The 17992-nt window shown below is 38.9% G+C and overlaps 1 protein-coding gene and 1 long non-coding RNA gene across 2 annotated transcripts in view; both read left to right on the top strand.

Moving 5' to 3' along the window:
- Positions 1 to 65: 65 nt before the first annotated feature.
- On the top strand, positions 66 to 14313 carry LOC107596407 (uncharacterized). The gene is made up of 3 exons (XR_001610357.1): positions 66 to 1177; positions 13591 to 13630; positions 14181 to 14313. It is a non-coding gene; the product is annotated as an uncharacterized lncRNA (long non-coding RNA).
- Positions 14314 to 14517: 204 nt separating this feature from the next.
- LOC107596396 (fibroblast growth factor 18-like) overlaps positions 14518 to 17992 on the top strand; it is an 8020-nt gene continuing 4545 nt past the window's right edge. Inside the window, exons 1-2 of the mRNA XM_016287118.1 lie at positions 14518 to 14547; positions 15796 to 15973. Coding sequence (XP_016142604.1) covers positions 14518 to 14547; positions 15796 to 15973 — 208 coding nt within the window. The remainder of the gene's footprint in view (positions 14548 to 15795; positions 15974 to 17992) is intronic.

Consider the following 17992-nt stretch of genomic DNA (forward strand, 5'->3'; position numbering starts at 1 on the left):
GGGGTCTGGGAGAAGGAGGGTTGGTTGATCTGAAATCTTGTTCTGCGCCCCCCCTTCTTGGAGTGATTTCTGCGCTCTGCCGTGGAGTTTCAGAAGACAAACGACCGGAGATGAAACAAGCCGCGCAAACGCTTTCCAGCTTTGTTAGTTTTCTATCCAACGTTTTACGTGAATTTGTGAATGAAAGCGGCTGAGGAAGAGGAGGCGGCGCAGGTTAAGTGGACGCTGCTTCCAGTGCACGGATCGCCTGCTTTAATACGCAAAAAGAAGACGCGTTTTCCCTCACAGATCGAAGCGCTTTCTTCGGGCAGTCTTTTGCGCTGTTCTGGGGGGAGCTGCAAACTTTCTTCATTTAAAAAAATAAATATAAAGCTCAGATTGCATTCTTTCCCCCTTCAAACATTTTGGAAGTGATGTCATCGGCCCGTGTTTTGGCTGCTGTTGTGCTGGAGCTCCAGAATTGAGTCCGAGAAATCAGGTGCAGGGAGCTGCGAGCGTGTGCCGCTTTCCTTCTGCTTTCACTTTCCCCCCATCATCTGACCTGAACCGCGCCGCCGTCTCTCCGGCGCAGCAGCCATGAGCGAGCACGCTCCGCGGTACCCGGAGTCCAGCTCGCCGCCGCCGCGTCTTCATCGTTCCATCCCCGTCCAGGTGCTCTGCCTCCCGCAGTCATTTCGCCCGTAGCGGATCAGCAGTGACACCAACTCTGATGCGTGCGCATGCACTCCACGGAGTTTTAATCCTTATCTGTGGAAGGACATTTTCGGCAGGAAAAGTTACGCACGGACTGCTTGGAAAACACTGGGCACGAACCTTTTGCTGGCTGTCGAAAAGTTTTTATGAGCGGAAACGACGCATAGGTGTGGGTCGCGTTTGAACTTCGCTTCACCTGTTCCTCAGACTCCGGAGGTTTAAGCTTCGCCCCGCCTCCTGCCCGTTACCGACCGTGCACCGCGACCATCCGCTCACACCCCGCTGACCCCTTGCCGCATGTTGACGGTGAAAAGATGCAGTCCACCGGCGATAGCGGGAATATCCGCGGACCCTGCATTCAAACGGATTAAACAAACCGGACAGACGTGAAGCTGTGACCCGGAGAGCCGTTTCGCAATCGCGCACGGAGCCACACGGACGCGGAGGAAGCGATGTGGGCCTTTCTCTCCACGGTGGCTGTCTTGTAAGTCATTTGTGAATGATCATGCAGAATGACTCTTAATGAATCGTTGCCTAAGTTGTAATAGGTAAATTATTAATCAAAAGCAGTCTGTGTGCCACACGCGTCACTTGACATGACAAACTCCAAGTCTTGCATATATAATGATCTTATGACATCACCCCTCTGGGTTGCCATGGACACAGATGTCAATCACACCCAGCTCAGGTAAGGCCATGTCCAATGAAAACAGGTCACTCCAAAGGTGTGTCTGCCACTCTCGTATTTTCCTTTCTTTTTTGTTGTGCAAGGCAGTCATCTTGAGATGGTTATCATTCCTTTCCCAACCTGCGGATGGGACCAAAGGGCCTCTGATAATCCACTCTGCCCAGAATCCGGACGCTCCCCGGGCAGACAGAGAGGCTGTCTGGTCCTGTCCCACCAAATTACTAATAATAACACCCAAGGTTGGTTGTTGTAGCAGGCATGGAGCTGGCACCTTATCTGCTGTCTGGATAGAGCGGAGCGCATGTGACCTTCTCCGACAGGAAACTGCAGTTTAGAGACAGAAAAACATCAAACGGAGCTTTAACATTCTCAGACAGTTGTGCAGAATTAGCCGGAATTGTGCAAGCGAGACTAGGTCGAGTTTGCCGACTTGTTCTCAAGGCTGGTGTCATTAAAGGCAGATTCACTTTATTTGATAATAATCTAAATTAGTCGTTCAGGGTCTGGTGAAACAGAAGACGACAGTGGACGCAGATGTCTCGAAGTCTTATTTTCCTGTGTCAGGTGTGCTAAAGGTTATTTATTTGCGATGAGGTGAAGATAGTTGACATTTATCAGACATGTTTCATTCAAAGCTTTTCTCAGTGGTGCACCTGTGGTTCAGTCACTTGCTCAAGGCCATAGCGATAAGCAGTAGACAATGGAATATGATTTGATTTAGTGCACTCATGCAATCAGAACAGAAATTTACAAACCACATGCTCTACAAGAAGAAATGGAATTGACCCCATTTACAAATCAATCAACTTCTAATGGCTAAAATCAAGTTACGCCCTAAAATTTGAAGTTGTAAATAGTGATTATTGGATTGTGTTTTACAATGTAATTAATGTGAAATTTACTAGCAATTTCTGTCAATTATGACAGTCAATTATGAGTGTATATCTCACAATAATGACTTCTCAGAGTTGCGGGTTTTTCTGAGTTTGTCTCACAATGTTGAGTTCATATCTCACAATTCTATGAAAAAAGTCAGAATTGTGAGATAAAACACAAACTGCTCAACCACCATGGTTTTTCTGATGCATCTGGTGACCAAGGAAGTCCTACTGGTTTTAACTGATAGGAGCGTCAACCCTAGATGCAAAACAGGTTTGAAATGATTCATGTGAACTTGAAGGAGTGAGGATCTAGGAAAAGATTTTCCCATATCAAGACAGATACAGTGACATTGAATGAGTGCTGTAGAAACCAAGGTTTATACTGTGACATATGTAACATGCAACAGCACACAGACGGGACTTTCTGTTCCTGTAGATCTTTCAGAGAACATTAATCTCGAGCGTCGACCCGACTCACAGCACCTACAGCCCTGACTGCATTTCTCTTCCCTTCCCTGCACTGCTATATTGTTTAAACTTGGCCAGCGGTGTAAATTGTACTTGAAGGGTGTGCGGGTTGATTTGGGATACGACTCCACCTCGCTGCGCTCAACTCTACACACGAACGCCTTCAGGAATCGTTCGGTCTCAGGTTTGATGATGTCATCACCCTGCTTGTTTTGGCCGCTGACAATAGTGCTCAGTAGAGTAAAGCGTGCAGCTACTTTCTTTCTCTCTTTCCCCTTTCCCCCACCTTTCTCGCTCTCTCTGGCAGGCCGCAGGCTCGTTGCGGTTTGGGAGGGATACGGAGAATCCGAGGTTGCAGCTGAAGTAGTTTTATTTTTTTTTTGCATTTTCTTTCCCCCTCACTCGCTCTCTCTCTCTCTCAGTGAAACACTACTGTTTTAACAGCTGAGAGTTCTTACGGGACCCAGAGCCAGTCTCACCTGCGCAGCCAGGGTTTGGCCGCTACACCAACCATACGTGCACAGATCCGCAGCCAACGTGATCTGCAGCCAGCATGCACAGATCTGTAGTTTGCATGTGCAAATTTGCAGCCTGCATACAGTGTGTGCAGAGCCACTGAGCATGCATGACCTCAGAGAAACGCATGCACACTAATGCACATCAGTCAAATTTACAACATGTGTATATAGTAAACACACAGATGCCATCAAAGCTCATAAAGCACTAAATGTACTCAATAACATTCATAAGGCCTTATTAATGACCACATAATTTGCTTGACAAGCACAGAAACTGGAAGCGTTTTTTTATGCCTATTAGCCATGGTATAGATAAATGTTTGTTCAGATACAATACCATTCAAAAGTTCGGGGTCAGTAAGAGTTTTTATTTTGATGAACAAAATTAATACTTTTATTCAGCTGCATAAGGATGCATTAAATTAATCAAAAGTGACAGTAAATTACATTTTAAAATGCATTCACATAGAAAACTGTTATTTTAAATGGTAATGATATTTCACATTATTGCTGTATTTCTGAACCAAAAAATAATAATACAGCCTTGGTGACAATAAGAGACTTGTTTCAAAAACATTAAAAAATATCTTCCGACCCCAAACGTATGAACTGTATTGTATCTTCATTTGTATAAACAGCTTCATACATATTCACATCAGAAATGCAGACAGCGTAAATCAGAGCACAACGGGCATGCATGGATTAAAAAAAAAACTGCACACAGGTGTTTATGTGAGCAGGTGCACACACATAAACACACATGAGAACCTGGTCAGCACATGCACATCTGCTCAGTTATGACGCGAGGTGTGTGGCCGTTCAGGGACTCAGGTACAAAGGGTCAAAGCACAGGTGTGTGTCAGCCAGACGGGTGAAGTCTATGCCGTTTAGCAACAGGATACACAGCGTCTCTGTTCCATTTACATTGTTAACGTGATACAGAGAACACAGACAAACACACATGCTTGTGAACATTTTGAGCCAGTATGAGTGAAGAGAAAGGCCTCGATCTGTTATGGAGAAAGATGCCCATTTTACATTTTCCTACATCTTGTTTCTCTTGATGTGGAGGAGTTTAGTAATGGAGGAAAATGTTTTGAGAGTGCGGTGACACCTGCGTTTCATGACTTGTTTTATGTGCTGCATGAATGCCAGGAAATGATAGAACAGGATGGCAGATCATCTCCAAGAAACGGATTGGTTGGAATTGCTTATAGATAATTCAGCATCAAGGGGTTTTGCTAGTTAGTATGATGCTGTAACTATACCATCTGGTTGTGAAAACCATCCAAAGTAGTTCACTTTTTACCCCTAATCACTCTGGAGCTGCAGGGAAATTATATAAATAACTTTTATGGCATAAATGTAATGTCATATCCTATAATTTTCATGAAATAACCTATTAATCACAGCTCAGAGTTTGGGATTAAGACTGCATCCAAAATCGGACACTTCCCTACTATATAGTAGGGGGGAAAAGTAGTATGTCCGAATTCACAGTATTCATAAAACAGTAGGCAAAAGTATTTTTCTGCTGAGATTCTGAATTGCACATCTGATGGACACATTGCTATCTCATGAGGCCATGGGAGAGGATTTGTGAACAGCAGTAAAGCAATGCAACTAATGCTGGCAGATTACATGACAATGACAACATGACGAATGTAGTACATCCAAATGACATTACTACACATATGCACACCAAATAGAACATACTTTTTTAACAGTCGCAAAGTAACTGCTTATTCGAAAGAAGTACCCACTCAGAGAGCATACGATTTCAGACGCAGCCCATATGTGCATCTTGTGGTCATCAGCCAATCAGTGTTGTCATTTTGAAGCTCCACACTCATTAGTCACATGGCATGAACAGCTCAAGTGATTGGCTCACAAAACCCATATGCAAAATACAAGGACGGCACAGTTCAAATCGAGTACTGCAGGAAACTAAGCTGCAAAAACGACTTGTCATGGTTATGCCATTTACATATCAAAACCTATTTTCTGAGCAACCCACCAACTATTCAGCGCTGTTCAGTAACTGAGCCTGCCATAGATAGCGACAGCATGAACCCGGATGACAGGGAACGTTCTCAGAACATTCTAGGATGGTTCTCTCAAAGTTTTGAACAAACCAGTAATGTTAACACGTTTGTTCATGTTCTCAGAATGTTAGCACAAAAACATTATTTATGCATCATTCATGGAACATTTTTTTAAACGTTATCACTTGTTTCAGAACATTCATAGAACATTTTTAACATTCCCATTATGTTTGCAAAATTATCAACTGGAATAGTCCCTTAACATTGCATAACCAAAAAAAGTGTGGACATTTTAAACAGTCATAAATAACGTTTTCATAACTTAATGGGAACATTAGCAAAACATTCTTCTTACTAGAACTACAGCAGTACTCAGAGGTTAGTCCACCATAACAGATGTCGTTTAAACATAGAAATCTCTAAAGATTGGCACATTTATCTTACACTTTTCCTCCAAGGGGTTTGTTCTTTTGTGGTAGTTTATCAGAATGCAGAGAAGTATATGATCATCACAGACTATGACTGTAAATCATGTTTGGGTAGTTAAGTGTACAGCAGTGGTGAACATGTGGTTTTTGTACATTGTGCAGCTATTATAGGGTGTGTGTTCCTGTGGTTTGTTGTTTAATGTAGGGAGTGTGCAGCTGATGCGTACAACACATTTAGTGAATGAAATGTCACTCAGTGACATTTATCGCTTTACACGACTCTACTGTTTGCATGCGAATGAAGCTGAATACAATATATACACAGCTTTATGTATAGAGCTGTGCAATAATATAGTTTACATTTTTACTGTATGTATATCCAGGTAAAGTTGGTTATATTTATAGTAGTTGTATAATTTGATAATAATTATTAATTTGTTAATTAATTTGAGTTATTAATGTAGCCACAGAAGGTACACCAACAGCTTCAGCCCAAAATAAATATTCAGTTATTTACTGACCCTTATGTCAATCCAAAACTTTGAAACACAAAAAGATATTTAAAAAAAAAAAAAAAAAAAATAAGATGTTGCTTTTCATGAAAGTGATTGGGAATGGACAAGAAAATAAATAAATACATCGATAAATAAAAACTTTTTTTTTTTAATTACCATAACAGTAGTCCATATGACTCGTGCACAACATCCCAAGTCTTCTGAAACCATACGATGCTTTGCGTGAGCAATGCACTGAATTAAAAATAAAACTGACATACATTAGGGTGAGTAAATTAAAAAGTTTTGGGTGGACAGTATTCCATTAGCAGTGTTATTTTAGCATTATTTTATAAAAAAACATTTTGAATTAGTTTTTATTTTGTATTTTCCATTTTTCATTTTCATTTTAGTTCAATTTAGTAATTTTGTTGTGTTTTGTCATTTTTATTATTTTTTTAATTTCAGTTTTATTTTATTTAGTACATATATAGAAAAACAGAGCTATATAGATTTTATATTAGTTTTTTTTATGTTATATTTCTGTTAACATTTGTTTTATTTCAAGTAACAAAAAATTGTTTATGGTTTTAGTTTTAGTTAACTAATAATCCTGTCCACTAGCTTGTATTGTACCTGTGATGCAGTATGATTGAACGTGAGGCGTTATGAGTGCATGTGTATGTTAAGTGTGTGTTGACATGCATGATGAAGAGAGTGTGTATGTGTGTGTGTGTGTGTTTAGTTGCAGCTGTCAGCTGGTTAGATGCTTCCATCTCTCTCTCTCTCTTTCTCTCTCTCGTATCTTCATAGCTGAGGCAGTGTGGGGGAGTCATTCATTCTCTATTTCCAGACAGGGAAACAAGAGAAAGGAAGGGAGAGAAAGAGAAAGGGATTAAAAACGACAAGATGAGAAACACTCTCTCAATTCCTTTCATATCTCCTCCATTCCTGTCTTTTTTTCCCCCTCTGGCGTGTTTTCCTCTGTTTGTGGCGTCTCCACTGCCCCGCCGGTGATTTCATTTGCATCATAAAACCACGGATATTTAGTACAACTAAAGTTTTAGTTGTAGTTACTCATTCCACACCGCTGTGCAACAGACATTCATTTTTGTTGAGGAGGGTGTGCTGTTACTTTAAGTGATAACCTCATAGTAACGCCCTGAAAACCTATCATGGCAGCAAGTTCTGCACGGGCAAACACATCTCTGCCCATTAAACAGAAGAATAAAAGAATGCATCCTAAAAATCACTCATAAAACCACGGATATTTAGTACAACTAAAGTTTTAGTTGTAGTTACTCATTCCACACCGCTGAGCAACAGACATTCATTTTTGTTGAGGAGGGTGTGCTGTTACTTTAAGTGATAACCTCATAGTAACACCCTGAAAACCTATCATGGCAGCAAGTTCTGCACGGGCAAACGCGTCTCTGCCCATTAAACAGAAGAATAAAAGAATGCATCCTAAAAATCACACATGTGCCATTAGAACTTCATGCTGCATCTGTTGGCAAACACATATATAGGAAAATAAAGAAAAGTTCTACCTCTTCTGCTGAGCAGGTGTTAACCAGCCAAATGCATCAAAGTTTTCATTAATAACCGAGCGCACCACTGATGCTGGCGCATGGGGTAAATCAATTCCGCGAGAGGAAAACAGATTTACACGTCAGGAAACGGGAGCCCACAAGCTCATTTCAAACCCTCGCGCACGCGTGACGTCCTCTGCGTGCAATATAAGCCCTCGCGCGCATGATCATTCCCCACATCCTCGCGCTCGATCTTCCCTGCTTGCGCGAACACTTTTATTTTTGTCAGTCGTGGGGCGGGGCTTGCGGTTTTAATTGTAACCTCAGATGTCATTGGTTATTCCTCTTTTCCGGAAGTCAGTTTTGGACGCCTGTTATAAGATGATCTATAATTCTCTTGACTTAAAACATGGCCTCAGTGGACCAGATACATGTGAGTTATCGTTTCATTTGCTTGTTTTATTTATTTATTTTGTCTTTATTTAATGTAATTTAATGCATTGTTCATAGAGTAGATCTTTTTCAGATACTTTATTAATAGGAAGTCTTTTGTTTACTAGTGATTGCAGCCTTCTGATGATAAGAGATACACATATGAACCCTTTTTAAAGACTGTAATGATGCACGCACAGACACATGCATACATAGGCTATATATAAAGCTATAGGAATGACAGTAAAGTTTTCAAAATGTGTTTTATATTTAATCTTGTAAATACAACATCGTAATATTTGAAGGTTTGTTTAGTCTGTGTTCCTATAAAACAGGTTTCACCATGTATGCATTTGATTTGCAGTGTTACTAGTCATCTGCTATCAAAATCAGTCTATTCACGATGATGTATATGAACATTTATTCCTGTCATGATTCTGACATCACACCAAATGCATTCAATCCTATAGAAACAGTAAAAATTAAAAACAGATCAGTTATTTAATAATAAACTAAAATATTTTTAACTTAAAAGAGACATTGAAAAGCTACCTACAGATTACTTAAGTTACTAAATTTAGGCCTAAATGAAATTTCAGACAACTGTACTTTACCTTTAATTATGGACACTTTTACCGCACATGAAACTTCCTTGGTCAGTGCCTCTTGAAGAAAACATGAACCAGAAAAGTTCCAGAAATAAAATTCAAATGCTTTTACTTTCCTGAACTGGGCGGTTGTTATTCGCTGCATTCAAGTACACAACCTGCAAATACAAAGGAAAAAAGAATAATGCAACAAAAAGAACACAAATAAATACATTGGAACTGAATGTATTACAAGCTTCTTTTCCATAAACAGGAATGCCAATCACAACACACTGGATAGCTGGCCAATCAGAGCACACCTCGCTTTTCACAACGATGAGCTTTGTAAAAATCAGAAAAGGCGTTTCAGAAAGGCGGGGCATAGAGGAGCAACAAAAATGTACATTATGGGAAAGAATAATGTGTTTTTTGAACCTTAAACCGCATAAACACATTGCATTACACCAAATTCACAAAATAATGTTCTTTTTAGCAGCATCATATGACCCCTTTAATATCTCCCAGACAGCAGTGAAAATAATGAAAGAAACGGGAAATCTTTGCTGGAGACTCCTTAGACGTTCCTGGTACCAAAGTCAAAGATCTCAATACAAACTCAATAGGAATCAAATTTGTCCAAGATTAAATGATCTGAGCTGATTTTAAAGTTCCATACTCTTACTGTATGACAACACAGAGTCATTTCTGTCTAGTTTTATTTCTCATAAGGAGGAAATTTAAGGAACTGCATTGTGTACAGAAGACAATAGTGTCATTATTCAGCTCGATTTAGTTCAATGTTGATTCAATTTAGTTTAATGATGCTCCGAACTCATGCCAATGATTGATCAGACGTTGCTTTGTCGGGAAGCTCAAACAGTCTGTCTCACAGTGTTGAATCAGCCGACAAATGGTTTACTTTTAGTTGTCTCTGCATATTAACCTGGGATAGGAGGAAGTGTTTTTACATCAGAAAAACTGCACACGTCATCTTCAAGCGTCTCTGAGAAGAAGTGAAATTTGTTCCTCTACTGGTTTCTAACATTTGAGTCCACAGCAGGCGTTAGTCCCATAGGGCCCTGTGGTCTCCTCGTTGGCTGTCATAACATCGGACTTTTCACACTGACTTATGTTGAGCAGACACACTGATCCGTCCTGTGGGCCTGTTCGATTTCAAAGTCACAGTCCCCTGCCAGAACAGGGCCTGTGGTGATGGAGAAGTTTACCGTGGGCCCTTCAGCTGCAGCGCTGCCCTCATCTACTGCTCTTATACGCTTAAAATCTTACTCACACCCACGGCCTTCCAAGTTTCCATGAAAATGTGAGTTATGCTTCAAATGTCAGGTTTTTCCCTTTTTCAACAACATGTGGCGATTTAACCAAGACAGGAAAGTAGTTTAAAATCATCATTAAATTAAAATTCATATAGGCCTAATCTATTTTCTAAATGCATGCTATTGGTCTTATTGTGAACAATTTATCTGTGCGTGTTTACATTTTTTTTTAATGTTTTAACCTTGTAATGTTTGATCAAAACCCAGTTAACAAAAATATATTCTAAGGACATTTTGTTAACATTCCAATTAAAGGGATAGTTCACCCAAAAATGAAAATTGCCCCATGATATCCTAGGTGTATATGACTTTCTTCTTTCAGATGAATACAATCGGAATTATATAAAAAAAATATGTTTATAAAGGCAGTGAATGGATGTCTAAGTTTTGAAGCCCAAAAAAGTGCATCCATCCATCATAAAAGTACTCCACACAGCTCCGGGGGGTTAATAAAGGCCTTCTGAAGTGAAATAATGTGTTTTTGTAAGCAAAATATCCATATTTAAAATTTTATCAAAACATAATCTCTATCTTATGCTAACTGTCTTACGCGCATTCGAGAGAGTGGTGTTCCAGCGGATGACATAGGACGTAGGTGTAGCGTAAGCTCCGGTGAGAAGTGACGAATGCGACTTTAGCTATGTTGAAGCATCCCAGATATACACACGAACGCACCATTTTAGAACTAATAAAATGTGACATCACATTGCTCAGGCCCGCCCACAGCCACTGACTGACACCGCTGTATTAGCAGAGACCCGACCTGAGTGAGCCGCACACAATCCGCCATGTTTATCTTCACTCTAGAGCATGTAAAGGGGTCATATGATGCAATTTGAATTTTTCCTTTCTCTTTGGAGTGTTACAAGCTCTTGGTGCATAAAGAAGATCTGTAAAGTTGCAAACACTAAAGTCTCAAATCCAAAGAGATATTCTTTATAAAAGTTAAGAGTCAACCACGCCTACCTAAAATGGCTCGTTCTAACACGCCCCCACATGTCTACGTCACGTTGTGGAAAAATTTGCATAACGCCCAAATGTTCACGCAAAGAAAGAAGGCGTCATTTTTATTCTCGCTGTAGTATTGTTGCTGCCGCCGCCATGTCGTGAAGAAGTGAAAGCGAAACTACTTTGTTTGGCCTTCCAAAAGTGGATGATATCCGCTTCGTCATGCCTAGAGCTGATCCGTGCTGGTCGCTGAGGAAATGCATCAACTTCGCGATGTGGATCACCGGATCGGCTTTTACCGTGGACCTGAGACACGGCATCACAGTATGGTGAGAGGCGTAACATTTCCGTCACACGCTTGAGGTATTCGGCCAATCACAATGCACTGGATAGCTGGCCAATCACAGCACACCTTGCTTTTCAGACCGTTGAGCTTTGTAAAAATCGACGCGTTTCAGAAAGGCGGGGTATAGAGGAGAAACAATAATGTACAGTATGTGGAAAATAATGTTTTTTTTTTTTTTTACCTTAAAACTGCATAAACACATTTCATTACACCAAATACACAAAATAATGTTCTTTTTAGCAACATCATATGACCCCTTTAAAAGCAGCATTCAAGTAAGACATGTCTTCCTATTAAAGCTATAACTTAAAAATTATTTGGTCAAGAGCAGTGAATGATTTTCTGATTTTATTTTATTCTTTGGATCATATTAACAGCGTAGACAGCAGTACTACATCTTACGCTGCTGTCACTTCATACACAGATGTAATATAAACATGCAATTTCTTTCCCAGCTATTTACCTTCACAGCCATAACCGACTGTGTTTTTGTAACTCATGTGTGTTTTTAACATAACCTTGTGTGTATTTGACAGTTTAAGCGCAATAAGACATGAAAGATAACTTAGTTCTGTACTCGCATGCCGTGTGACAGCCGCTTTCTGTGCACGTGCTTCAGATGTGTGCGCTCAGAAAACCCTATATCAGAAGTTTAAACTGATATGGCTTTGAAACGCATGATTTCAGCATAATAAAAACCAAACAGATGTTGTTTGTTTTGGCAGCATATCTGATGTATGCGCTGTAAAGGCACAGCCCTATTGTGGAAAGGTGGCAGGGAGCAGCAGCTCATTTGCATTTAAAGATACAGGCATGAAAATTAACCATGGTTTTATTAGAGTAAAAGTGTAGTAACAAGTTTTCTGGTGTATTGACTACCATTTGTATAACCACAGTTTTACTACAAATACCATGGTTAAACTATGGTTAGTGTGGCAAAACCATGGTTAATTTGTAGTTACCATGGTTTAACTATAGTAACCATGGTTTTTTGGTTTTATTTGTAGTAAAACAATGGTTAATTTTCGTAACGGTACAGGCACGAACAAGCCTGTTTCTGCTTCCACTCAAAATAGGCATTTTCAAAATGATATAATAAATCATCTGTGGGGTATTTTGAGCTAAAACTTCAGAGACATTCTGGGGACACCTAGACTTATTTTGTATCTTGTAAAAAGGGGCATAACAGGTGCCCTTTAATTAAGTCACCGACACAACGGCCAATTCTGATTAGCCGATGATAACATTTCTGTTGTTTTTTCGTAATATCCCTATTGGCTTTTTTTCTTTTTCTTTTCTTATGGTGCTATATTAGTTTAATTTCTGTTGAATCACTCTGCGCTCTTTTTCTTCTCACATTGTAAAATAATTTAACTTATATCATTATTTAATATTCATGTATTTTATATTTGATAAGTATACTGTAAAAAAAATGATTGGAATTTTAAAAGACCGTAAAAATGCTAGAGCAAAAACCAGTTAATTGGTTAATGGCAAATTCCCTTACTCTTCAAAGTGAAAAAAACTGTAATAACTAACAGGACATTTCATGTAATTTTACAATAAAACAATTACAGTTAAATTTATATTTTTTGGAAGTGAAAAGTCATTTTATAATTTACAGTGAAAATGTAAATTGACATTCCCAGAATTCCATGTGACACTTCGCATTTGATGTTTTTTTATTAAAATAACTATTTATTCTTAGTTTTCTCTGTAAATTTCACCGTGTATCTGCATTGCAGGTGGGATGAATAAACCATTTCAGCCTGATATAAGATATATATATATTTTTTTTGATAATGAGCATCTAACTGTACATAATCCTTCAAATAAACTATCACAGATAATGAGCATCTAACTGTACATAATCCTTCAAATAATCTATCACAGATAATGAGCATCTAACTGTACATAATCCTTCAAATAATCTATCATAGATAATGAGCATCTAACTGTACATAATCCTTCAAATAATCTATCATAGATAATGAGCATCTACCTGTACATAATCCTTCAAATAAACTATCATACTCATTCTGGAGGATGAGTCAAGCTCTCAAGATGTTCATTTTAACTTCACATTCCCCGTAGACCTGATCAATCAGCAGGGCTTTGGGATGCTGGGTGGATTTTTTTTTGTTACCATGGAAACACTCACCTGACCTTGATTGCTCTCTCTCTCTGGCTCCTCAGGTATATCCAGATGATGCTGGTCATGTGCAATCCTCTACAGGTGAGTTACCTGAAATCAAAACAACCTGTTTAATGGACATTACTGGTCTTATTGTGCATGATTCAGTCTGTTCGTGTTATTTCATATATGTTTTCTTCATAATCATTCATAGTCTGAATAAAATAGTCTGAATTAATGAATGCGGTAACAGTTTACAACAAGGTTCCATTATAGCAATAGTTCATGCATTAGCTAGCAAGCTATCTTAAACAAAAGAAAATCAACAGAAAAAATTATTTAAAAATATATAGATATTATCAAACATGAATGCATTTGAAAAAAATAAAAAATTAATTGTTACTGTATTCGTGTAAAAGTTCTGGAGGCTAAACATGACCAGCAGTAGATCATCCAAAATCCACTGCAAACTCACTTTCTGATACGAAATACCATGCTTTAACAATACACACCATAAATTCAACCTAGGCTAACCATAGTGCTTTTTTGGTAGTGATGAGTTCAGAACTGTTTTCACGGTCAGTTCACTTCAGAAAAATGTCTGAATATAAGGGGAAATAAAGACTGGATGTGTGTGGTCTGTTGCCTGCAGGTGTTTGGAGTGGACGGGGTGAATTTCAGCGTGCACGTAGAGAATCAGACTCGTGCACGAGACGCCATGAGCCGGCGACATCATCGCGTGTACCAGCTTTACAGCCGCACCAGTGGGAAACACGTCCAGGTGCTCGGACGCAAAATCAGCGCCCACTATCAAACTCATTCTGGAGGATGAGTCAAGCTCTCAAGATGTTCATTTTAACTTCACATTCCCCGTAGACCTGATCAATCAGCAGGGCTTTGGGATGCTGGGTGGATTTTTTTTTTGTTACCATGGAAACACTCACCTGACCTTGATTGCTCTCTCTCTCTGGCTCCTCAGGTATATCCAGATGATGCTGGTCATGTGCAATCCTCTACAGGTGAGTTACCTGAAATCAAAATAACCTGTTTAATGGACATTACTGGTCTTATTGTGCATGATTCAGTCTGTTCGTGTTATTTCATATATGTTTTCTTCATAATCATTCATGAAAATAGTCTGAATTAATGAATGCGGTAACAGTTTACAACAAGGTTCCATTATAGCAATAGTTCATGCATTAGCTAGCATGAATTTACTATGAGAAATAATTTTTTTACAGCATTCATTAATCTGTTAATGTTAAAAAGCAAGCAACCAAGCAAACAAACAAACAAACAAAAAAATGCCTATTTCAACTTAAAAATTTAAGTTCAGTTTCTGCCTTAAAGATTGAAGTATAATCAACTTGATTGGACAAGTCATTTCAATTTAAACTTAAAAACAATTGTGAATTTTCATATAACTTAATATAACAAAAACTTAAAGTTGACTGGAATTGATTATGTTGAAATACATAAGTTGCCATGACTTACTGATTAGATCATTTTTCACAGTTAATAAAAATAGTTTGTTGTTTGTCCATGTCAGTTCACAGTGCTTTAACTAATGTTAATATTCAACTTTTGATTTTACAAAATGTAGCAAATGTTGAAACTGACAAACTAAGATTAATCAATTCAGTACAAGGATTGTTCTTTCATGTTAACTAGTGTAGTTAACTAATGTTTACAAATTATACCTTATTGTATGTTAAATAGTAATCCTTATTAATGTTAAATTGTCATATTTAGTGTTCTGTTGCAGGTAATGCAACATAATTAATTTAGTACAAGTTAAACAAATGTTTGTGTAATAAAGTTAATAAAAGAATAAATAAAAAATGGTGAAAAAATCATAATAAAATATCATAATAATAAAAATAACAAAATCGTAAAATAAATATAAATAATAATAATAATAATTAAACAAAAGAAAATCAACAGAAAAAATAATTAAAAAATATATAGATATTATCAAACATGAATGCATTTGAAAAAAATAAATAATTAATTGTTACTGTATACGTGTAAAAGTTCTGGAGGCTAAACATGACCAGCAGTAGATCATCCAAAATCCACTGCAAACTCACTTTCTGATACGAAATACCATGCTTTAACAATACACACCATAAATTCAACCTAGGCTAACCATAGTGCTTTTTTGGTAGTGATGAGTTCAGAACTGTTTTCACTGTGAGTTCACTTCAGAAAAATGTCTGAATATAAGGGGAAATAAAGACTGGATGTGTGTGGTCTGTTGCCTGCAGGTGTTTGGAGTGGACGGGGTGAATTTCAGCGTGCACGTAGAGAATCAGACTCGTGCACGAGACGCCATGAGCCGGCGACATCATCGCGTGTACCAGCTTTACAGCCGCACCAGTGGGAAACACGTCCAGGTGCTCGGACGCAAAATCAGCGCCCGAGGAGAGGACGGAGACAAATATGGTAACAACACACACACACACACACACTCACTCACTCACTCAAGAAAGACCACCCACGTAATCAAACAGGAAACAGGAAAAGTAGAAGACAAAGATTCAGCTACTGCTAATACAGTGATTCACAGACAGAGAGAAGAAGAAGCCAGTGAATTCTGTTGAAATTCCAAGAAAACAAGTATATTGTGACATACATCATTGCAGTAATACTAAACTACTAATATCATAGGTTTTAGCCATATCACCATAATCTACCAAACAATTGCACATTTTCTGTTTTCAAAATTGTGAATTTTGGATATAAACGAATGAAAATGTGGCCATCAGCCACCCTGAGCTTTAGATAAAAGTATTGGCGACTGAAAAACGTCAATCTCCATCTTCGTTTACTCCTTTCTCCCCCCTTCCGTTTATCCATCCATCGCCTCTCCTCCTCTGAATGCATGGATGGGTTTCAGAAGCACACAATCAATGGACATGAAAGTGGCCTGTTTTATTGAGGGGTGAATCTCACAAAAACGTCCAAAATGCAAAATAAATAAATATATACAGTGGGGCAAAAAAGTATTTAGTCAGCCACCAATTGTGCAAGTTCTCCCACTTAAAAAGATGAGAGAGGCCTGTAATTTTCATCATAGGTATACCTCAACTATGAGAGACGAAATGAGAAAAAAAAATCCAGAAAATCACATTGTAGGATTTTTAAAGAATTAATTGGTAAATTCCTCGGTAAAATAAGTATTTGGTCACCTACAAACAAGCAAGATTTCTGGCTCTCACAGACCTGTAACTTCTTCTTTAAGAGGCTCCTCTGTCCTCCACTGGTTACCTGTATTAATGGCATCTGTTTGAACTCGTTATCAGTATAAAAGACACCTGTCCACAACCTCAAACAGTCACACTCCAAACTCCACCATGGCCAAGACCAAAGAGCTGTCAAAGGACACCAAAAACAAAATTGTAGACCTGCACCAGGATGGGAAGACTGAATCTGCAATAGGTAAGCAGCTTGGTGTGAAGAAATCAACTGTGGGAGCAATTATTAGAAAATGAAAGACATACAAGACCACTGATAATCTCCCTCGATCTGGAGCTCCACGCAAGATCTCACCCCGTGAGGTCAAAATGATCACAAGAACTGTGAGCAAAAATCCCAGAACCACACGGAGGGACCTAGTGAATGACCTGCAGAGAGCTGGGACCAAAGTAACAAAGGCTACCATCAGTAACACACTGCACCGCCAGGGACTCAAATCCTGCAGTGACAGACGTGTCCCCCTGCTTAAGCCAGTACATGTCCAGGCCCATCTGAAGTTTGCTAGAGAGCATTTGGATGATCCAGAAGAGGATTGGGAGAATGTCATATGGTCAGATGAAACCAAAATAGAACTTTTTGGTAAAAACTCAACTTGTCATGTTTGGAGGAGAAAGAATGCTGAGTTGCATCCAAAGAACACCATACCTACTGTGAAGCATGGGGGTGGAAACATCATGCTTTGGGGCTGTTTTTCTGCAAAGGGACCAGGACAACTGATCCGTGTAAACGAAAGAATGAATGGGGCCATGTATCGTGAGATTTTGAGTGAAAACCTCCTTCCATCAGCAAGGGCATTGAAGATGAAACATGGCTGGGTCTTTCAGCATGACAATGATCCCAAACACACCACCCGGGCAACGAAGGAGTGGCTTCGTAAGAAGCATTTCAAGGCCCTGGAGTGGCCTAGCCAGTCTCCAGATCTCAACCCCATAGAAAATCTTTGGAGGGAGTTGAAAATCCATGTTGCCCAGCGACAGCCCCAAAACATTACTGCTCTAGAGGAGATCTGCATGGAGGAATGGGCCAAAATACCAACAACAGTGTGTGAAAACCTTGTGAAGACTTACAGAAAAAGTTTGACCTCTGTCATTGCCAACAAAAGGTGTATATAACAAAGTATTGAGATGAAATTGTGTTATTGACCAAATACTTATTTTCCACCATAATTCTTTAAAAATCCTACAATGTGATTTTCTGATTTTTTTT

This window comes from Sinocyclocheilus grahami, unplaced genomic scaffold (assembly GCF_001515645.1).
Source record: "Sinocyclocheilus grahami isolate Dianchi unplaced genomic scaffold, SAMN03320097.WGS_v1.1 scaffold218.1, whole genome shotgun sequence".
In the NCBI taxonomy this organism is placed as follows: Eukaryota; Metazoa; Chordata; class Actinopteri; order Cypriniformes; family Cyprinidae; genus Sinocyclocheilus; species Sinocyclocheilus grahami.